The sequence below is a fragment of the Melozone crissalis genome, unplaced genomic scaffold (assembly GCF_028551555.1).
Source record: "Melozone crissalis strain CALT ecotype California unplaced genomic scaffold, PUWL_Pcris_2 ptg000005l_1, whole genome shotgun sequence".
NCBI classification, from domain to species: domain Eukaryota; kingdom Metazoa; phylum Chordata; class Aves; order Passeriformes; family Passerellidae; genus Melozone; species Melozone crissalis.
Genome location: NW_026535783.1, coordinates 39,666,468 through 39,691,114, shown reverse-complemented (window position 1 = coordinate 39,691,114; position 24,647 = coordinate 39,666,468). Strand labels below are relative to the sequence as shown.

General features: G+C 36.1%; 1 protein-coding gene across 1 annotated transcript; it reads left to right on the top strand.

Moving 5' to 3' along the window:
* Positions 1-1,131: 1,131 nt before the first annotated feature.
* Positions 1,132-23,946, top strand: LOC128945668 (long-chain fatty acid transport protein 6-like). Its single transcript, XM_054289463.1, has 11 exons — positions 1,132-1,362; positions 7,347-7,761; positions 8,717-8,929; positions 9,706-9,864; positions 11,499-11,623; positions 14,889-15,083; positions 16,494-16,584; positions 18,921-19,119; positions 19,454-19,551; positions 21,377-21,507; positions 23,770-23,946. The coding sequence occupies exons 1-11, from the start codon at positions 1,132-1,134 to the stop codon at positions 23,944-23,946; spliced, it is 2,034 nt and encodes a 677-aa protein (XP_054145438.1).
* Positions 23,947-24,647: the final 701 nt, after the last annotated feature.

Sequence of the window (24,647 nt, the reverse complement as noted above, 5' to 3'; positions counted from 1 at the left end):
GTTTGAGGGGAGATTTTTATTGCTGGTCTTAGCGTCCAGCTCCAGGTCCATCAGAGGAACTTCCTAAGCCTTGACAGGTTCAGGCAGCTGAGGCACCCAGGAGTGCCAGGTATGATTTCGTTGTTCCCTCAGAGGGAAATGCTCCCCAGCTTCAGACCTGCATCTCTGCAACAGATCCCAGGCAGATGTTCCCAGACAGAAGTTTTCAGGGCCAGGCTGTGTTCCAGGGCCCATCACTCCATGCCTTATCCTCACCACACCCTCTGCCATCCTGGCATTTTGCTTTCTTATCAGCCTGCATTGCTTGGTGCAAACTTGCTATAGCTGATGCCTTGTGAAGGCTGACCTAGAGCAGAGATTAGACAGAGTTAAAGAATAAAATAGGTATTCATTAAGAGGACAGATCCACCTTGTGCAGCACAACCCAAAATGGCCACAAAATGGACCACAGATCTCAGGGTCTCACACTTTTATAAGTTTTGGTCCATTAGCATATTGGAGATAATTGTCCAATTACAGCTTTAGCCCATGAAGTCCCATCCTTCTTGTTTTCTCTCTTCAGTCCACCACTGTTTATGCTCTTGGGCCTGAGATCTGGATCAGCTGTGCTTGGGTCCTCAGCTAAAGAAGCAATTGTTTTGATTATCTACTCTGTGAAGAGAGCTTACTACCCCCTAATATGAAGCCTACACTCACATAATAAAGCAGAACAGAATCTGAAAAATATAAAAGCTAAAACCTGAGGCACCATAGCAGCAACAAGATCCCTCCTACACAGAGTCATAACCCCTCTCTGCATCCTCCCCAGGGCCTGCCAGGCCAGGAGCCCAGAAAGTTCAGCAAGGGGGAGGCACGAAGTCCTGCCCCTGAGGACAGACCTCTCCAGGCACCTGCACATTCAGCTTTCCAGCAGGACACCCAGCTTTGCAGACAAAGCCCTGGAGGTCGTGCCAGGCGCCAAGCTGATCATAGGCCAGCAATGTGCCCTTGCCACTAATGATGTTCTGGACTGCTTTAGGAGTTTTGCCAGCAGGACAAAGGAGCTGATCCTTTACCTGGAGCACTGCATTCAGTTCTGAGCTCCCCAGTACAAGAGAGCTGCACGTGCTGGACAGAGTCCAGCAAAGTGCCATGAAGATCATCAGGGGACTGAAGCATCTCTCCTTGGAAGATAGGCTGAGCAAGCTGGGATGGTTCAGCCTGGAGAATAGAAGGTTTGGAGAGGATCTGATCAATGTGCAAAAAGGCCTGAACCTAAAAGGTCCTAAAAAGGATGCTGCAAAGAAGATGGAGCCAGGGTCTTTCCAGCAGTGTCCTGTGACAGGAGAAAGAATATTGAAGAGCAGATTGGGCATGATTCTGGTAAGTGCCTCTAGCTGTCTCTGCTGAACCAGAAAACAAGATAACATCCAGAGATCCCTTCCAAGCTCAACCTTTGTGTGATTGTGTGAAAGAATTTATGTGAAGAATCTAGTCTAATAATTTCATTTTGGAGATATTAAATAGGAAAATAAGGAAAGTAGCACAGTTCTGCTTTACTTATGCTTGTTAGTCATCTGCAGGACACATGCTAGAATGTATGATACAAATCCAGTTTCTGCTACTAGGTAAATGACTGAAATCTAGGACTGCTAGGAAAGACTCAAAGCCATTATGCTACAGAATAAATGCTTTCTTTCTCTTCTGCTGATTCTTTTTCATGTGAAATTCTTCTGTCTTCTCAACCTTACTTTTTACTTCCCAATGTTGTCCTTGTTTTCAATGATAAAAACCACAACCTTTTAAATAATTTATTCACAAGTAACAAAATCACAAAACACTATTTCTATTATTAGAAAGAAGCCAAATCTTCCCTCTGCTTGACCCTTCCTCCAAGCCATTTTCTTCATGTTCTTCTTCTCTAACAGATGAGTCATGTTTTCAGGCTATCTGCTCCATAGTAATCTTCTTCCCTTTACAGTGTCTTTAATCTTTTTCTCCAGTTGGGACAATAGTCCAATCTTTCCATAAAGTGCCAGGGTACTGTATGACCAGCTCAAAATTATGTCCTCCAAATGGAGTAAACAAAATAAAATATGCATGTAGTATGCGAATTAAAAAAAATCCATAACCTTAACTAATGCGTTCTAATCTAATTAAATAATGTTAGCTATAATGCATTTTAAAAAAAAGAGAGAGGGAGAAAAGTAACGGCCTATGGATTTTCTAATAACTGAATGCCATAATTATGTATCAGGAAATATTCATATATATATAAAAGATACGTCTAATAAAAAGTTTAAAATACACAAACAGGAATCGAGCCATCCACATGTATTCAACAACCTTTTAAAAAGCTGTCTAGCTTGTACTTTTGAGTTTCAAAAATTAGGAGGTTGGTCCACAAGATTTAAACGGTCAGTCAACAGTGTGTATGTTTTCATTAATGTAACCTTATCTACTTCCTCAATCAAGTGCACTGCCAGTGCCACGAATATAGTGTCCTTTTTCAGCATTTACATTGTATAATAAGAATGTAAATAGATTTTTTGTATATTTGTATGACTAAACTCTAAAAATGTGTTAATCATAAAAGGCTTTTGTTCCTGTTGCACAGACTGCATGACAATGCTGACAATGGTACTGCCATGTTTGCTGTGTACTGTATATACTGTATTTAGGAGCCTATGGAAACATCACTAAGTTGTTTCTATTGCACTGAAACAGTAATTTCAACAGATTAGTCCTTTCCCTCGGTACAACCCTATGTCTTGCTGCTTATTGTCCTTTTAAGCATATAAACCAGAAGTGCATAATTGACTTCTTAATCTTTTAACAATTAACTCTCAATACAGACAGCAAATCCACTTTGTTCCAAAATGCAGTGTCCAATTCCCTTTCACTCACATGCTCCAAGGCAGCTGCAAGGCAAGGAGCTGCAGATCTGGGGACCTGTGACATGCAGGGGACAGAAAGGAGTCTTTCCCTGTGTGTCTAGGCCCGCAGTTATCAGTAACACACTCTAGGTGTGGAGCTTCAAGAGAACATCTGCTCTGACTGAACAAACGTTTTCAGACAACCCATGCAACCTTCCTGCAAGGGATACACAGGGGCAGAAATTATCTGATTGCATACAGGACATTAATCAGCATACACAGGAAAAAAGGTTGGTAAGCAAATGCTCTCCATTGTCATTCAGATACTGGAAAAAGAACTGGGTATAAAATTTGCTGAATTATAACATTGGCTTCTATTTAAAGATAATTTCTTATTTTCCATAAAACAATGTCCCGTGCATGCATCAGAAATCAATTCAGAGACATCATTTTGTTTGCTTGCATTGAAATTTTCTGAAGCTCTGCTTCAATCAGAGAAACATCTCTGTCTACTCATACTAATTATATGGTGATCTTCAAAACTCAGATTTTGCTGCATATGATTAGATTGCTTTCAGCAAAGGTAGCATGTTGTTTCACTGAAACAAAGCTGATGGATTACTTGGAAGACAGAATTCTTACCATAAATCTTGGTAAACATTTGGGCTCTCTGTATTTAGATTCCTTCCCTGTTATTATTAATATGGTTGCCAGTGTATTTTGATACCACTGACTACTTCCTTTTGAATTTTATTTCATTTTCTAAAAAGGTAGTTAAGAATACTTAATAAATACTTTAAAATATCAGTTCTCATTAAAAGGAGATGTTTTCAATCCTTGTGATTGCAGAGGAACAGCTGAAAAGAAAAAGATAAATGGACGAAGAAACCAGAGAGAGTAAGTAAACAAAACCCTGCTTTTCCCTGCTTTCTGACTCTATGGGACAAAAAAGCCATGACAAACCAAACCTAGTGAGTTTGGTGACCCATTTCAATTAATTAAATTGAAATTTGTGCTTGCAAATTTCAAAGCAGAGGTTGTGTGACAATCGCTCAAAACACTAAGTCTTTTAAAATACTATTTCCATCTTGCAGAGCTCATACGAAAGAAAGTCTTGTAAGCAGATTTAAGGTCATTGTAGCATTAACTATGAGGGCAGTTACAGAAAGTCTGTTTCTCAGGTATTTCAGAGACATCTCAGGTGGCCTAGAGAGCTAGGACATGAAGGCATAGAGGCCAACACACAGGGCTGTTCACATTCCCCTGGGACTGGAGAGCATCTCTGCATAGTCTTGCTGAACCTTTAAACCACTGAATGATTTCTGTGCTATTGCTCTCTCCAGTACATTCCTTGTCTCCTAGAGCTACCCTTCTTGTGCAAGCAAAGCTGCAGACATGTCGTAGCCTGTGTCTCAGGTGGCAGCTCTGTTGTCCTGTTTTCCTTTTCTCTAACAGAATAATGCTCCATCAGAACCAGGCAAAGAGAAAAGGAGTTTCAACTGAGAAGATCTGGCAGTCAGTTTCCATTGGATTAATACTTCTTTGGCATAGAATGCTCTCAACAGATAAACAGATTAAGACTAAGGACTGGAAATAACCAGACTGCACATTAATTAAAATCAGGCTAAAGGAATTAATCGAGTTATTTTAAGGTAATTTATCAAATGCTCTTTCCAAGAATTCAGAGTAAATTTACCAAAGACAACATGAGAAAATATCTTAGAGCATCCAAGGCTGGATGGAGGTTCGAGCAACCTGGTCCAGTGTGAGGTGGTCCTTGGCAGGGAGGCTGAAATTAGGTCTCTTCCAACCCAAACTGTCTATAATTCTGTAATTCTTTATGGACTTATTGGACTAAGTTTATTTCTGACCATGCTGAGATAAAAATCTCAATACATGTGCAAAAAAACTCCACTTCATGGAAACTTGGTGAAAGTAATTCAAACAAGAGAAAACACAATCAGATTTCATACTTTGACAGACAGCGTCTAAAAAACCCAAATGCACCAAACAACCAAACCATGCTGGAACTTGACAGTAACTTAGTACCTGATATTGTGAGAAGGATACAAAAGGTTTGGTTAGACTGCAAGTTAAGCATGCATTTAATTCCTTCTTGGACACAACTGGTTTGCATTTACAGTGTGTGATTTTTTTTTCAAAAGTGTTTTGAATTTGTCTAAATTTGAGAAAACATTTCCTTTTTCTGAGCAGCCCCTTCATTTGGAGTGTAATTTAACTTCCTGTGCATGTACTTTTGTGAATGCTTTGGAGAAACCTTTCAAGCAATAATCAAAAGCAAGCTTGGTTGTATTGCCAGAATGCTGCAGTCAAAAGCAAGCATCAGGCTTTTCATTCCAGGCATACAACAGGTGACAACAGTATGACTCCTGCAGTGCAGCTGGCTGTAGGACTGTAATCTCTCTCAGAGCAATGCATGCTCTTTCACAATAGTTACTCTTTCCTAAAATTCATTCCTTTTCTATATGTTCTATATTTTTCCCTTTAATTTTCTTTATTTTCTGCTCCATAAACATTATTTTGAGCAAACAATTCTAAAACAAGGGCCTTTCCAATCACATTCAAGTGTGAAAAGGGTGAACCAAAACTAATCCTGTCACAGCTTTGAGGACTAAATTTTTTTTCCCTGTAGCCTGCTTATTTTTCCCTCTATTTTTACTTTGAGTTCTTACTTATAGACCATGACTATTTTGGTAATAGAAGTAATATAAGAATGCTAAAAGAAAGCTAGGGCTGAAACCTAGTCTAACATCATCATCCCTTTTACTTATTTTCTCTTAAGATTATGTGTTTGTTGGTTCAGTTTATGAAGTCTGCCAATTGGACTTTACCTGGAGTGAAATTTACTGGTTGATTCATTTCAGTGAATCTTGCATGCTTGCATGTGGCAAAGAAAGCTGAGCAAAGGTTTCCAAGTCATAGACAAGCCATGGCACTCAGGAGGTCTTCTGTTTGTGCCCTTGGCCACTAAACAATAACATTCTGAGAAAGGCAGAAAGGCAGTAAAGGAGCCATATGAGCTAAAACAGAGGGTCTTTTAATGGCACATCTATTGGAAGAATAAACTTGCAGCTACTTCAATTGTTTCTTAACATAGAAAGATGAGACATTTGGTCAGAGAGGTAACACAGTGTAATCAAGAAGATTTCAAGGTAACTAAAAATGTCTCTTTACAAATTGAAGACTTCAGAAATTGATGGGTTTCGAATTTTTGTTTAGAACATTAAAACATTGTACCTCACATGCTTTAACTTCATTTGTATGTTTATGTGCAATTAATGCCATGGTGCTTTAATTTCTGAGCTGCTCTTTTACCAATGCATTTCATATACTTTATGATACATACAAGATCCTGCTTTCTGCAAGAATTCCCCTGAATTTTACAAGTATATTCATTGAATATTGTTTAAAATGTAAACAAGCTTGAGGAATATAACAAAAGTACAGCTTGTCAGTAAGATATTTCTAAACTACAGGGTGGAGGTCATCCCATTTAGAAAAGCTTCTCAGATTGCTGAAGTGTTCCTGAATCATAAATTGTCACATAAGACATTTCAAATATTTGCAATAATCATGGCTGAAACTTTAAAAAGGAGACTGGTCAATGCTATCTATATTATGTTCAAAGGATTTTGTATGATCTTCAAAACTTCTCCCCTATGACTGTTTGAAAATATGAGAATTAATTTTTGCCTGAAATACCCTACAGAATTAATAATTGTTGTTGCTACAAAGGTTGTTTTCCAAACATCAGTTTGTGTTTGTGCACAATTTTTTTTGGGACTGCAGGATGCTATTGTAAATAATGTAAATAATATAAATATTGCAAAGTTATTATTCACCATTTATTGCAATGCCAGAAAATCCTATGGTGAAAACTGGATACTTCAGTAGATGAAGAAGTTTCAGAGTATGGTGCCTGCAATTTGTGTATGTTCAGTCTGTTGATCAGACTGTTCAAACTTTTGGTCTCAAATGGTCTCAAATTCTGTCACACCAGAAAATACAACTTAGGCAGCAAAGAACAACATTTGGTGCATCTTACAGGTTTATGGTACATAACATACTTTCATGTTATACATATAATAGTATATGCCTGGCATGTTTGTTTTCACCTTTTTTTAGGATTTGCCATGGGACAGTAAAATATTTAGACATAGTTTTGATTACAAGTCAAAAATCCTGCGCAATCCTTTATTTACTCTTAACTCCCTCCTTCTTTTTTTGTGGGTCTTTTTATTCTAGTAAATCCCAATAAGGTATTTTTAACAGTTCTCAAATTAACAGCTGGAATTGTAATTAGCTTGTTAACTTTCAGTCTATGTCATAGAACTCAGTGTAAATTATTATAATGTATGTATTTTATATGTCTGAGATGACTAAATCTATTCTTGCCCAGCTCCAAGCATGTTATGCACATGGATTTCAACAGTTGCTGGAGGAATATTGGTGCTGTGTGTCTCCCTGAAGATCTTTCTCCCCTATTTCTGGGCAGACCTGATCTATTTCTTGAGACGGAAGAGGTCAAAGGCAACAGTAAAAAAGTGGGCAAAAAATGGAATTCTCTCCATAACTGACCTTTTCAGGCAATCAGTGGAAAAAAACCCCCACAAGCCATTCCTTATCTATGAAGGGACGGTGTACACTTATCAGGATGTGGAGAGGAGGAGCAACAGGGTAGCACAGGCCTTCCTGCACTATGGGAATCTGAGAAAAGGTGACACGGTGGCCCTGCTGATGGGTAATGGACCTGACTTCATCCATGTCTGGTTCGGGCTAGCCAAGCTGGGCTCCGTCGTGGCCTTTCTCAACGTCAATATCCGCTCACGATCTCTCCTGCACTGCATTAACACATGCGCAGCAAAAGCTCTGGTCATAGGAGAAGGTAAGTTCTGTGTTGTGTTTCACTTACTGCCCACTTTCTACTGTTTCCTGCTTTTATCAAACATAGGAAATCAGAGCCCTTCAGAGCTGCAAGCTCTTTATGTATACACACACTTAAAAGAGGGGAAGAAAAGGAGGGGAAAAATTAAGGAAAGAGACAGTGTTGTCTAAAAAGGAGAGAAAAGAGATAATGTCTACATTTCGAGAGTATAAATCCCATGCAATTAATTAGTAGAATTAAAAGCTTAAATCTGAAATTCTCCAAGGACAAGGTATCAGCAGCAATAATCATGCATCAGCAAGAGAACAGCCTTGGAAGATACTTTAGCATAATTTGATTTCTGTTTTTATTTATTCGTTTATGTGGCTTATATAAAACTTCACTTACTACAGGAAGACACAGATTCCCTTTGTAGTTGTGATTTCCTTCAGGTCAAAATACCTGCATAAAAATTTATGTTACTTTATAACTACTTTAAGTAGCAATCCCAAGGTAGCATTGCTTGAAGCAAAGATTACAGTGCAAGGAGCTGCAATTTCATCTCTGTTTATGGCACATTATACAATACTAGGCAATTTATGCATATTCTAGTCCCGTTTTTTCATCTTTTGTGCAGGTTGGCAGTAGTACCATAATTCCATATGAATCTGTGAGGGTTTGCTATTTGGTATATGCACCAACTTTTGGAACAAATGTGATTAAATTAAATCTTATATACTAGCATCATCAACTAAGTTCATGGTGTTTTATCAATTAAAATAAAAGCCACATGAGAAATATAGGGAAATTGAACATCATGATGATTTTTTCACTGTCCAGTATGCAGGTTAGCCCTCCTATGCCTGTGGTAGGTTTATAGGTGGTATGATATTTCATTTCAATGCTAGTAATCAGGTCTGCAGTTGTATTTATTTCAAAAATTACCAAGTGTTTTTTGTTTGTTTTAACTTGGCAGATTGTTTAGGATCAATAGAGAAAGAATTTATTTTGAATCTCTTGGAAAATAATGTTGCTGTCTGGCTGATGAGCACCAGTTCTCCTTTCCAGCATGTTCACACCCTACCAGACAAACTAGACAAGGTGCCTGATCATCCTGTTCCATCTCGTCTTGGAGCTGTCACTGACACAAGAAACACAGCTCTGCATATCTTCACATCGGGAAGTACAGGTGAGGATATGTACTAACAAAGTACAGCTGCACCTCTGAAAATTAAAGCAGTATAAATTAAGCAAAAAGACACAAAAAGACAGAACTTGAATTTCCAAATCAAGACAGAGAGGATTGATTTATTTAGAAGCACAGTACACTTTAAAGTGTTTTTGAAATTACACAAGAGTGTAATTTCAGTTACTGAACTTCTATATAAATACTCCATGGCTGAAATTAATTTCTTGAATATAAAGCAAACAAAGGCAGTCTCTAAGAGTTGCTCAGAAAGGAAGAACATCTGCTTCTGATTCTGAAATAGGAGTTATTTTTAGAGTGGAAGAATGGGGAAATCCATCCACTAGTCAATCCAAACAACTTCATAGAAGTTATTTGTATTGCAAGTAGAAGCTGAGTGACACAGTGGCTCTCCAGAGGTTTTCCCATTCTCACTTTCTGGCAAGGGAAACCTTTATGTATATTTGACCTGCGCATGCCTGTGAAGGGCGTGGACTTTGTCCCCCAGATGAAACAGACATGGCAGGGGGATTGGGAATACATTTTACATTATCCCTTCCAACCCTAACTACTCTATAATTCTATGTTTAAATAGAATTACAGGCAGAAAGAGTGAAGGAGCTGAGAGGCTAAGGGGATATACTCATAAAACAGCAAAGCATAGGACAAAGACTCAGAAGAAGAGAATTCTCCGTGTACATTCCCAGCATAATTCTACTTCAGCAGAATTATTAATGCATGCAGTACATTTGCAGTTATTTACTCTTTCCCTTTGACAGGTTTCCCAAAAGCTGCTATCATCACTCACCGCAGGACTCTGGCTGCCTCCTTGGCATTGACTCAGTGTGGTGCAGTTTCTCAGGATATTATATATGTCACTCTTCCCTTGTACCACATCAGTGCTTCTCTTCTTGGCATCAGTGGATGCATTCAGTTAGGTAATATTTACCTTCTAGTGAAGTTCCATTAACTTGACGAGGCTATAACATGTTAATATTAGGTGAATAACTGCTTGGGAACTCAAATATTATGTTTACCAAAAACCTTTTGTAATTTTATCCTTTTCATCGCCTCTCCTGTTTGTGGACAATATCTAAGGTATATGCATAGTTTTTGAAGCTTAGAACAGACACTAATAATTGTATAAATCCAGCATAAAATGACTTGAGGTCTGTGTATTGTTAGCATCACTGCACATATTCTGTAGGTTTAACCTGAAATCATCCTCCTACCCTATGCCAAATGTCTGTAAAGGCATTCACACAGGCATCTGGGGTTGACTTTTAGTGTCAGAAGATACAAATGCATTGTGGAAGCCCAACCTTCTGAATAAGATTGACTAAATGTGTTGTGGAGCTTTTTCAGTCTCTTATTTGAGTAAGACCTACAGAGTTAGATTCATCATCTTAAAGTGAAAAACGTGAAAAAGGCCAAAATCTCCCCTTCTAAATTTGATAATGGGAGTTATTTGTAGAGAGCTATCAACCAGATATTTACCAGGTACATCCTCATTTTCTATCATTAGAGTCTTGCCTAGATGCTGGGTTTTGGCACGCTAAGTATATAACTGGAGTGCTTTAAAAGACATTTCACTGTTTTGTTTATTCAGGAACAAGGCAGGCAGGCATGCTGCCAAGACTGCTTCTGCCTAACAGAAACACAAAGGGGATGGGAAAATGAGTGTATGAAGAGGTTTGAGGCTATGAATTTTCTTGGAACAGAAAATGTAGGGTAATGTCTTTCTTAGGTGTTTAGATCGAGATCTGGGGGTCTGGGATTTGAATGACAAAGCTTTGAGGAGGGTGAGGCTGAAGAGCTCTGAAAGGTTTCAAGATCAGGGAGGAACAGGCAAGATGGGAAAAGTGGAATAGAAGGTATTTAAAATTGGGAAGGCCCTGGGAAATGTCACATAGGACAAACACGACTTGGGCGAAAAGAAAATTTTGAAAAGATAGAAATTTGTAAATTTTTGACTGACAACACTTAGGAAGGGATAGGGTGGCAGATATGAGAGGGTAGAATGAAGTGGCTTTTCAAATTGAAAGCTCTAAAAGAACATCAGGGTCACAGAAAAGAAAATAGTTTTGATTCTCAGTTGTCAAGGAACAGAAAAAGGGGAATGAAAGGGAAACAACAAAGACAGCCTGTTTCCTTTTCACCACTTGTCACACAAATAGAGAAGCTGTGAGCTACAATTTTCCCCATTCCAAGATCTTTTTTTGGAGTTAAACTAGCTCATGATCATGACAGAAACAAAATGTTTAGGCTATTCCTAACAATGAATGATCATTAAAAGATTTGCTTCTGCTGCTTCTGTTACTCTAAGGTTTTAGTTACTACTCAGAAAAAGAAACAAGGCTTAATTGTGCAAGTTTCATTTAACAGATGGATCCTGTTGGAAATAGCTTACAATTTATTTAATTAGCTGAATTTATCATTAACTGAATTAAGAGAATGACAAGTTTTTTCTTCCTTTTTTTTTTTTTTTTTTTTTTTGTTACAATAGTGGTAGAAGACAAGGGGTTTATTTTAAAGGTTATTTTGAAATTTCTTACCTGTTTTCATCACATAGGAGCAACCTGTGTTTTGAAGAAGAAATTTTCTGCGAGAGAGTTTTGGAATGACTGTAGGAAATACAATGTTACCATGTTTTTATATATAGGAGAACTCTGCCGCTACCTCTGCAATCAGCCCTGTGTAAGTTCCATTTGCAAGTACAGCTTTAAGATACAGCAAATCTGAAAGTTAGATAGATTCACTAATTTCTGAACAGTATAGTATTTTCAATGTTTGATAGCTTTTTACAGCGTTCCTTGTGTCTTGTGTTCATTGCTATTACCAATAGCAGTCAAGTTTACACCAGCAAGTGCAGTGGTGACAAAGGAACGAGCCTGGCAGGACAGGACACGTACCCTGACACTCACAGAAGTGCCTCTGCAAAGCCAGGCTTGTTGGCTTTTCATCTGAGTGACCAGCAGGTCACAACAGGTCAGTCAGGAAAAGGTGTAAGCTGTAAAAGCTTCAGCATTCACAATGACCAAAAAGAGTTCATTCCAGATTGAATGATTTAACAGTTTCAGTGCTCTGCTCCAAAGTAATTGTTTATCAAGAGTGACCTAGTATGTTCAGTATTTAATGGATGATAGTTAATTTTTAACTTTGAAACTAATGAATGAGTTTTTATTAGTTTAAGTCTTTTTCTTAGACATCTTCCAAAGGCACACTCTCTTACATGCCTGTATATCTGATGGTGGATATATCTCCATGAAGCCAAAGTACAAACAGTATGGTGCAACCTCCCTGAGATAACAGTCCTAAAGATCATGATCAGGTTTGGAACAAAGTAAAATGTCACCAAACAGTGACAAGTCTGAAAATGCTTACTAAGTAGCAACTCTCATTTCTCAATGATAGCTTGGTTAATTTTTGGGAAAGCTTGGTTAACTTTTTAAATTTTATGCTTGGTAGTTTGGATATTACTGAAGGGAGGTTACAAGAAGTATTCCTACATACCTCAGAAAACCTCCTGTTCAAGCACAAAGTTCAAATGATCTGCAATGGTATTGGTCAGAGATTAATGCAAGGACTAGGAACAAGAAAATATCTGAAAGAATTCTCCAGCTGGTTTGAACAGAATCTTATTATTGGGTGATCTGGATGTAGGAGAGGGATCAAAGACAAAAAGTACTAAAGGGTACAAGAAGGATAGCTGTTGGCCAGAGTTCAAGCCTATACAAACAAGCCTGAAACAGAGCTCAAGCCTGGCCAACAGCAACTACTCTCTCAGTAGTCCATGGATCAGGAAACCACAAAGGAATAATTAGCTAGGCCAGACCGGTTGTGTAAAGGTTTCTCCTGCAGGAAAAAGCAATGAGAACTATATTTTCATGACTCAATAACAAAAATTTAACAGAGAAGAAATAGATACTTAAGTGGCAACTGGTAAGAGGGAAAACCAGAGATGGCTTGGATGAGTTGAGGGAGGTGAGGTTGCTAACAGGAGTGGATCAGGTACATCAGGAGCTCTGTCAACATCACACATCTTACTAGACTATGACCACATATAACATATAACCAGATGTTATATGCATATATAATATCTAACCTCTACTGTATCACACAGGTTCATTTGCAGTGAAAGAAACCCACGCAGGGTAATAGGTCGGGTATGGTTCAGGACTAGGACTGAACATGCAGGACTTGTTGGAGTATGCTCTACATCATGCACAGGGTGTCTGCCCTTCCCTCCTTTCACTGGGCATGCCCAGGTCTCACAAACTGAGAAACAGCATGGATTTGGAAACTAGGAGGCACTTGGGGATTTCTCCAAGTGGACAGAAACTCTGTGACTGAGTATGTCAAAGAATGTTTTTAAAGAGAACCATGTAACTTTTAAATAAAGACATTTAAAATTCAAGGTAGTTCAGGGAAATGTTGCAGATCACACCTGTTGAACCAGGCGTGAACCAAGATAAGAATGTAAGAATAACAATTTCTCCTATTGCTTGTAATCTGTCAAACTCTTGAGTTTTACTTCAAGTCTTACAGTATCACAAAATACATTAGGGAAAAAATCAAAACCCGTCATTTCATCCTGAAGACAAAGTGCTGAAGAAGGGACAACATTATGCATGAAGGAAGTCTCCCAGTCAGCCTCCCAGCTGGTTTAAAATTCAGTTGGATTACATATGTGTGACCAAAAACATTTATTCCTTCAGAGTTACCATTAAAATTGCAAAAGAAAACACGTCTGATTAGGCAGAAGCAGGGAATATCAAACTCCAGTTTCACTGCTGTGTTTAACAGTGAGGTTTGGTCTGCGTTACAGTTGATCCTGTTGTGGCAAATAATTTATCTTCCATAAAATGCAGTTCTGGATCAAATGAAGTTGTCTGCTAATACATAGTTCACAAAACAATTTCATGTGAATGTTTTTGAAAGTCAAAAGTTTGTGACTCTGCTAAAACATTTCAGTGCAATTACAAGGCAAAGTTCCATCTTTAAATCACCCTAATATTATTTAGAAATCAAACATAATTTTACAGTTTTAAAGATTGGAATAACACTGCAACAAAACCAAACCAACCATTTATTTGATTTGAAGAAACCGTTCTTGTTGACCTGAAATAAGTTTATTTTCTGCTGACATTTAGCCATAACAGTAACTTAATTACTCAATCCCAACTACACCTCCAAAAAAGTGAGGGCTTCTGAGAGTCTTGACCACAGTCCTATGGACAGGGGGCTGAGCAGTCTGCTCCTACGCCAAAAGCACTTATGCAAGTAAACTTTTGAATAGTTTACCACAATAATTACATCACTAATATGTAACAAATGACACATTAGCAACTACATTTTGACTGCAGATTTTATTATAATCTTTTGATGAATTTGGATTTAAGATTAAAAATGAAGCTAATAATATGAGTTATTATAGCTTTGAGTTATTCTGCTGCTTTTTCAGGTTCCATAAGGAACATGGCAGATGTGAAAAATTTTCTACCAAGTATCATTACAAAAAGAATCAACTTTTGTGTATCACAAGTGTTTTCTAAGGCACGATTTTGTTGATACAGGAAAACAACTCTTTTTGGTGGGAAAGGAACTTCCGTTCTATGGAAAATGGCACTTCCTTAAAATCCATTTATTTACAGCTAAAATCGTTTAAACTTTTTAATATACATCCTCCTTATAGACTTCATAAGTAAAAAATTCAAAGAATTACAGAAATAAAGTTTTCACCCTGCAAAAGCCCCTCAACCTCAGATCAAGATTGCTTATGCTTTTCTGTTTTATTTTTAAAAAATCAACAACAACAGCAAAAAACCCCATTCTGTGAAGTACTTTAGTCAAGGTGGCAGTTCACAAATGAAAATTGTTCTGTTAGAAAGTACTAGGTCAATTTTAGGTGTTTAGATCCACTTTTCCCAGCTACAGGATGTTTCTTTTTGTCTGTTCACAGAAAGAAGAGGACAGAGTTCATGAGGTGCGCATTGCCCTTGGAAATGGTATTAGACCTTCTGTATGGAAAGAGTTTCTGATGAGGTTTGGCCCAGTTAAAATATTTGAATTCTATGGGTCCACAGAAGGAAGTCTTAGTTTCCTGAACTATACTAATAAAATAGGAGCTGTGGGCCGTGCTGGCATCTTCTCAAAGGTAAGGATTATCAAATCAACCAACCAACCAACCAATTAACCACACAATAACTTTAAAAAAATTTAAAAGGCATGGGAAAGGCAGAAATCATAAAGAACAGGAAGGAAGAAAATGCCTCCTTCTTTCCAGGTACAATAATAATAATAATAATTGGTTCATGAAAACAGAAGCCTTATTCTTAGCCACTTCCTTGACTCTATTCTCTGTACATGTATTTTGAAGCCACAGTAAATATACACAATGAGTACATAGAAGCTCGTGTACCCAACTTTTCCCCTAAAATATATTTTTATAACCCCAAACTGTCTGTATAGAAGTGACTACCCAAAGGACTGAGTAATGACAATTCTTATTAATTGTTTACTAATCATCCTGAAAACCCACATATAATAAATGATGAGGCCAGAAACTAGTTTTGATTTGACTTTTTGTATAAATTAGGAGATAGATATTCAAAAGCAAACTTATACAAATTTGTTCTTTGACTGCATCTTCACTCAATAAAACCAGCATCACATTTTCTCTGAAATAAAATTAGCAGAACAAAAAAAAAAAAAATCAAAATTCTCAGCAAATACAGGAGAAAAATACTAATTTCAAAACATCTAAGCTATACCTTTACAAATACAACCACTGTTTAAACTCACAGTGTTTCTACCATAAAAACACCCTGACAGTCTCAAACACTTTTCCAATTTGTACAGTTTCTGTGACTCATGAACATTATACAACAATGAAATAGTATTCAAACAACACTAAAGATTCAGATCAATTAAGATCAAGACCAGATTAATGACTTCCAAATGATTTCTGCTTTATATCTGAGATGCCAAAAATGCCTTGGCATGATGATGATAACAACTCTGCAAGACTTTGAATCTTCTAGCAATCTTAACGACATGGATGGAGGATTGAGAATGGAAAGACTAATCAGGTCATTAATATGAAAGTTTCCATTTGCATCTGTCTGGTGTAATTTTTGAGATATCTGTAAATTTATTTTGGATTTTTTTTTTTTTTTTGTCAGAGAATCACCTTGATTTGAGCATTTTGGCAATATTAGAAATGGATGGCAGTTTTAAAGCAAAACTGACAATTTGATCAAATGCACTTTATCCTTCGTATAAATTATTTGAATCTGACCCTACTCTTAGACAAGGGCTTCTTTTTATCAGTAAAGGAGATGAACACTCACCTTTATATCTATACTTAGTGTTGCTTATCATGATATGAACACTTTCTGACAATTGCCTCTTAGAATACAGTCAGTTTATTTCAGGCTATCTCAAGTTTTCAAAAGTCAATAGGGACTATTCATTAATTCAAAGCAATTCTTATCCAATCTAGAAAAGTAGTAAGAAAGAGGTGTTTTTAAGTATGCGTGTGTGCTTTTTTCTTTTTTTTTTTTAGTTTCTACATTCCTTTGAGTTGTTGAAATATGATGTCTGGAAACAAGAACTTATAAAAGATGAAAATGGAAGGTGTAAGAAAGCAACCATAGGTAAGGAAAAATATTAGTTATCTGTTAACTAACAGATAACTCAATTTAGAGGATGAAATTTCTGTAAGCAACAGATTTTTGACATACACCTAGAACTTGAAAATAGAAAAAATAGGAAAATAGATCTAAACAGAAATCTGTTGTTAATATATGCAATAATATGTCCAAATACTTATAAATTAACCCAAAATAAAAAAATTACAATCATATAAGAACATTAGTAATATTTGGGACCCATAATATTTTTATTCTCACTTGAGAAGAACTTGTTCCTATTCCTGGAAAAATCAGATTTTTTAGTGCCTCTTTTTTTTTTTTTTTTTTTTTTTTTTTTTTTTTTTTTTAATGAAAAAAAAAAAAAAGATACAGTAATTCCCAGCTCTGTTGTGCTCTGAGGCCAGATGTTTAAAGATGCTTTCTAAGTTTCAGATTTAAAATTCTGATGAAGAACAGAAAAATTTCAAATTGTGGATCATATTTTTATGATTAGTGACAAAACCAGATTTATCATTTTAGTACCTAGAGTTGCACAGACTTCCTGAAATCCTACTTAAAATGGAATACTCCACCTCAAAGAGTTGAAGCTCCCAGACTGAAAATAAGGTAGCCTCCTAGCTGAGAATATCCTTGAGAAAAATCCCCAAAACTGAGTCTCACCAAAGACAGCACTGCATTTATGAAAGCCACATCAAATATTCATGTGCCTGTGTACACATGCACGAATCCATCTCTGTCAAAGTTATCAGTTCTGGGGAAAAGGTCTTTAACATCACTGGTTTTAGTATGTAGATTTAATTATCATAGAGATAAAAATCCTGAAGGTAGAAGAGGGGCTTGTACAGAAGACCTAAATGATAGCAGGATGTCAGATCTCAATGACACACAGTAGTACCGGTCATCAAACCAGCAATTATTATTGCTTGTATTTGATAATATAACATTTATATTATATCATATCATATCATATCATATCATATCATATCATATCATATATCATATCATATCATATTTTATTCTATGGTAGTAGTACTGGAAAAAAAAAAGTAGCAATCTTCTATTTTTTCTGATAAAATAATATTTGCTGACAATATCAAAATAAAGAAAAATATTTTTTTTTCTTGAAAAGAGCTTGCTTCCTCACTATTGCTTGCTTCCTTTAGTCATATTAGAAAGTGCAAAAAAAATTATTGCGTTCTCAGTGAAATTGATAAAATTCCCAGTTTCATGACACAACTAGAAAAATTTTGCAGATTACACATATTTTTAGGTAACTTTGAAGCTGTCACTGAATGCAATGTGAGATAGTAACGACAGTAAATTCACAAAATGGACTGGAAAATCCTTCTGTAAAAGTGACTTGGGGTTAGAGCAACTCCATTTTGTTTGGTTGTTCTTTTGTTATCAATTATGCATTGTATTTGCAGCAATGCCAGCTCCTCTTCTGAAAGGTAGTATGAGCTTTCATTCCATTTTCCATATGGAGTGTTCAAAAAAATGAAGAGGATTAAATTTAGGATACAGAAATACAGCTATGAAGAAACTTATTTGTTGGAAAACATCTCCTTACATCTTCTGAAGGAGTAAAATAAAAGCTTTTCGAAGATGGAATTATCTTTACATCTCAGGAGCGCATTGAGAACAAAGCCAGTAATTACCACAGATAAAGAATAATAAAAGAAACATGTTTAAAGGGCATTCTGAATCAATTCCAGTGCAGTCAATGGAAGCTTTGTCCTTGTTATAAATAGGACTCAGGCAGCAACAAGGAGTGATGCCCAGTAGGGATATGCTTCAGACCCCAGAGACCCCCTGAAAATCAGGGGCACACATTGTGGATTACAACTTGTTTTGTCACACCAGCACACCAGTGCTAAGGCAGTAGCATCTCTATCCTCTGGAAAACCTCAAAGCCCTCAAAAATCTTAGATACTATATATTTTGCCTCTACACATGTTGTTTGACTACCATCACCCTTTTCTAACGACATAAAGATAAAGGATACACAAAGATAAATCATCTTTTCAATGGGTAAATGCTTTTACCAGGTAAGTGATGTACAACACACTCCAAAGATCTCTTCCCTGTGGTCCAAATTTTTGGAAGAGAAGGAAGCAAAATTATGTTCCCTTTTCCACTCACCCATTTCTTCTGTTCAGGGAAGAACTAAGGTAATGTAGCAATAAGACACATAAAACCGACGTGGCTTTCCAAAGGATTTTTAATATGATAATTTATGCTCTTAATAGCTCACTCTATATATGTTTATACATATGTCTCTCTCTCTCTATATATATATATAGATGTCTATATATATTTCCCCTTTTCATGGCCTGCAGGTAAACCTGGTCTTCTAGTTTTTCAAGTTACTGAGGATAGCCCATTTTCTGGATATGTTGGAAATAAAGAAGCCTCAGAGAAGAAACTCCTGCGTAATGTGTTTGTGGAAGGAGATGTGTATCTTGACACAGGGGACCTCCTAGTGATGGATGAGGATGGGTTCCTCTACTTCACTGACCGGGTGGGAGACACTTTCAGGTACAGCACGAAGTTAAGAGTAAATCCATGGAAGAAATCACGCATATGCATGCCTGGATGACACAGGTCAGACTCAAACATGATGAATGTCAACTTTGTTTAAACAAAATCACTAAGGATAGGAATCAAGTCCACCAAAGTGCACTCCAACATATTGGAATTTTTCAAATTTGGCACTTCTTGTATCACTGGGTATTCAAATATGACGGCATTAAACCACACAGTGATTCTTCAGTTAAGAATGTCGCCCACGTTAAAAGTAGTCCTCTGTCATGTATAGAATAAAACATGTATAAGCTAACATCTATATTAATATAAGAAATATTTTCAACAGGTGGAAAGGAGAAAATGTTGCTACTTTAGAAGTTGCAGACGTCATTGGTATGATGGATTTTGTCCAAGAAGTTAACGTTTATGGTGTAAGCGTAAAAAGTAAGACATTTTCTATAGTTTAAGAACATAAAATGAAGAGAGTAATTTCTTACTGTAACTTTTCTGTTCTTGCAACTGCATGCACAAGTACATGTAAGGATGTAAGAAGTTTCAGCTTGGCAATTCAGGCTTTTCTACAGTTTTTGAAATTTCAGTTACAGTAAAATGCTGCATTTAATAAACATGACATGCTGAAATTTTGTAATGAATGGAAGAAAAATTTGGATAAATTAAAAATTTTAACAGAAGTGAGAAATATGAAGCGAGAAATACAAAGTTATGAACTACACAAGACTTCTCTTAGGCTACAGGCTTTCATCTGAAAAATGGTAAGATACAGTATATTAAAAGATAACGTCTGAAACCACTATCTTATGAGTACTGTCCAAGAACACATATTTTTTTTTGTAATTGGAATGTTCTCAATCATATATGATGCTTCATAAAAATATAAAATATCATGCTGAAAAGCTGTAGGAAACCAAATTACAAAATTTAAAAATTCTCAGAAGATGAAACCATTGAAGAAACAGGTTGAGGAAGACAAACATTTTGTTGTGCTGAGTAACTGTTCATTATTTCCTTTGGAGGCAAATGAAGTCTAGTATTAAAAGAAACTAGTCACATGAAGAAGAAGCTGTCAAGAGATAGCACTCAGAGATGGGAAACACAATGGGTTCAAGGAAAGAGGATACATAAAAATAAAATTTAAAGGCCATCATCTGAATGGTTGATCAGCAGGTGGCAGTCATGCAGTGCATGCAAATAAAACTGTGGTCTAATATTCAAAGCATCTCTCATTATCATCTGCAGTTGGAGCTGATGGGGGCTCCTCAAAAGGGTTATTGCTACCTCAGGCAGTAAATAGCACATAAAAAAATGCCTCAAGATTCACATCAATTTTTGCTTGCAGTGTCAATAACATCTAGACAGCATGGTCTTTCATGTTTCTGTATTGACTTGAGTCTCAAATATTGCCATAACAAACTTCAAAGCATATCACCAGTTCAGTAACAGCAGATTCATTTTCAGGAAAAGGAATATCCATATTTTTTCTTTCCAGTGCCTTTAGGCAGACCTCAAGGCTGCTCATTTTTTCTGAACAGATTTAACTGTGGCAGTTGATTTCTTCCAACTCGGATATTTTCTCCTCTTAAATTTTTTTCTTGTGTTTCAATAAATAGAATGCAGGAACTATGTCTGGTACATAATTTTGAAAAGGGTTTTGTTTCAGTTTGCATGTCAAACATAATTTGATGCCTGTAATTTACTAGGAATCACTTACCTTTTTGTCACAAATTTGTCCACAAATTGTGGAACAGAGTACAAAGCACTCAGCACTGCCTTTACAGTGTACAATAGGCATTTAACTTTATATAGAACAAGTACAGTCTTATACATGTTTATATCTATTAGTCTTTGTGTGGGTGAATTCAGGTTCTCTTTTTAATTAATTCTCCCTCTGATTCAATTAGTCATTATATTACCAGTGTTCAGGTAGGAATAAAACCTAGCAGGCAGTTCCAGCTACAGAGAATTCCCAATAAAAAGACATCAGTGACATTTTTTTAATTGAATAAACTCACTGAAAGTAACTTTTAAAGTTCTCAAATACCATGTATAAATAAAATAAGTAAAGTAATAAAACATCATAAACCTAATGAATAAAATATCATATACTTTATACTCAGTGATGTCTGAGAAAACAAGATGGATATATCACAATATCAATTTACTTGTTCTAAATATTATTGAATACCCCCAAATGTTACAAAACATTCATATATGCTCTTACTTGTCATACTATTTTTCAAATTTTTTTTAGATTATGAAGGAAGAACAGGGATGGCAGCTATTGTGCTTAAACGTTACCACAGCTTTAATGGAGAAAGACTTTACAAGCATGTTGAGGCCTTCCTTCCAAGTTATGCCCAACCACGCTTTGTGAGAATCATGGTAAGACAATAAGTCGTCTGCCACTTGTATTTATCTTGTGTCTGACTTGAAAATTGGTCACTTCAACCATGGAATGCAGAATGCATTTTACAAACAGTTTAAATAATTGAAAACAAAAGGAAATAGTACCCTAAATTACTGTTCCTATGATTGTTATTATGATGAATTTTAGCAAATATATGATAAATTATGTTTCTGTTTTGTGTTATGGATCCATCCATACCTAAGAATCCTAGATGGGATTAGTAACTTTGCTGTTGGATTTTGCTTCAAAGTACTTTAACCAGTGTGTTCTTCTAGTCAGTAGAAGACTAAGCAAACATATGTGTAGCCTTACTCATAAGAGTTCTTATAACAGGGTGACATGATCCATTTCAAACCTTTTCCTGATGTGGCTGTCCTTGAAGTGATTATTATCCACTATTACTGACAAGGCACCAAGGAAATACTGGGTTATTTACCACAGATAATAAAAGTTTTATGGAGATTTCCTAATGTGAGAATTAAAATGCATTCACATGTTTTAAAGAACAAAAGCAGAACTGGGATACAATTCTTTTTTAACATCCACCTTAAAATACAAGGATTGCACCCCTTGTGAGCACCCCACAGGCTGATCTGCCACCAAGCAGGAGAGCATGAACTGCAGAGGGTAGGAAAAGGCTCCACATCGCATCATCTCAAAGTTTGTAGCTCACAGTTTTCTGCTGTTAGGGGATGCTGAGAGGCAGTTTTACTTTTCCCTAAATACTGATAAATAGCCAAAAAGGTTCAAATTGAAGAATTTATAGATTGAGAAAACCTTTTTTTTTCACTAACAGGTTACTCTACTAAGTAAATGTACCTTCAAATGCAGTAAGCATAGGTTATATTATCGGTGGGGCTTCAGGACATATCTGGTGTCTTCTGGGAAAAGCTTTTGGAACAGATCTGTCTTTAGAGTTCCACTAGATTGAGCAAATCTATACAGTGCTCTAAGGTTTATATTTATGGAACCAATTAAAGCTGTTTGCATTTATTTGTTCTCTGACTAAATCTTTTTTTAGATAGCTGAGGAGGAGCCAAAGTAAACAAAGTTTCTAGCAGTACTAATTAACTGATATTTACATGTGTGCAAATTTTTATTAAAGGAAATAACTTCAATTTAAAAAAAATCAAAATGAGAAAAAATTGTTGTTGCTTTATAAAATGTCTTAGGGGAGTATAGCAGCATACTTCAGTATATGCTGAACTCACCATTTTCTGTTTGGAAGAAAATTTATTCCCTTTTCTAGGTCCTGAGAAAGAGGTCACCCTAATCAAATACTTGAAATTCTCATGCAATATTGGATTAAAACCAAAATCATTCTTGAAAAATTTTCAGTAGTCCTTATGTAGGCTTTTTCTAATATAACTTGCAATTATGGTTGACTGGTTTTGTGCAAATCAGACAGACTGATTTTCTGTTCTCAGTATCTTCCACTTGATTCTAAAAGAATAGCAGAGGCACGGGGACAAGGATGCAAAAACCCGGGGGACTCCAGGGCTCTGTTATGTTTTCCACCTGAGTTTTTTTAACTTCCTTCCAACAAGAACTAAAAAGTGGATCTTTTCAGCATGGGAACTAAAACGAAATGTTCACTGTATTGAAAACATGTATAAGTAATAACAATGCTTGAGAACAGTCTGTTTTAAACTTTTCTCTACATGTAAACAACATTTGAAAGGCGAATTATTTATATACCACTTCTGCTCAAATACCCCAACCATTGTGTGCAGAACAACTTGTTCATGAATTGGCATTTTAATAATTGCTGTATAGAAACTCCTTATGCAGGCAAATAAGACAAGAAGGCATTTAACATTGTAGGGTTTAATGTTTTAAATTAAGTTTAGCAGTAGAGAAGAGAGCCAATACCACAAAATCAGTCAGCTCTTTGCAGAGTGAACCAATTGTTCCATACTCTACTGGTTTTATGGTGGACTGCCCTAAGGAAAGTTAAAAGAAAATTGCATATATTGAAACAGAAACTTGCGATCTTGTGTGTTGCTTTAGCAGGAAAATTAATAAGAAACAAATATTCATTTAGATTTAGATTTAGATTTAGATTTAGATTTAGATTTAGATTTAGATTTCACTGCACTTGTGAATCTGATAATTGTTTAACTGAAGAAATTGTATAGTAAATTGTATGATCTATGTTATTCAGTAAGTACATCATAATTTCACTCATATAGACTGAAATGGAATATTGCACCTTATTTGAATTATTTCTTTCATAGGATGTTATGCAAACTACTGCAACTTTCAAGCATCAGAAAACACATCTGGCAAATGAAGGATTTAATCCAGAAATTATATCTGAACCCCTGTATTTCATGTATGAACCTGCACATTCTTATATTCCTTTGACAAGAGAGAAGTACCAGAAGGTGGTTTCTGGTGAAATACGTCTATAAAGCATAGAAATAAAATTACTCTACAATACAGAAAATTTCAGATATATTCCTGAAACCATTTCCGGAGGAGTCACTATGCAGTATTTGTTTTAAAAACACAAGGTATTCAAATTAATCTTAAAATTGGTCGCTTCCAAAGATACAGATATTTATGTGCATTGTGTTGGCTGCACTGCATCTGCTCATATAATTTCCTCACACATGGGCTTACATATGCAAATTTTTATTTCACATTTCTCACTGATTCAAATTTTTACATTTCTCACTGATTCAAATTATTTTTGTCTGAGCCACCATTATCTTAACCTAGCTGAATATTTTACACACATACATTTTATTCTGACTCTGCTTTTAAAATTAATAAATAATTAGATCAATAATGTCCTAGGCATTAATAAAGTGAGCCATCAGAAACATAAGCAAAATCCTGCACAAGCACTGTATGTAGACCTGAGTTCAATGTTTGACAATTATACAATATAATATTTAATTGTAGTACTTTATGTGATGCTCTACTTCAGACTTTTATGGAAAATAAACATTCAGTGGTGAAATATATTTGTAGTATTTAGTGTACATTATTTTCCACAATTTACGTGAGAACACAGATTATTTGCAAAAATTCACACTCAATGGTACATTATGTCTTCTTTAACTTACCAGTCGTCATATTCCTGAAGCTGAATTCTCATGAAAATGGG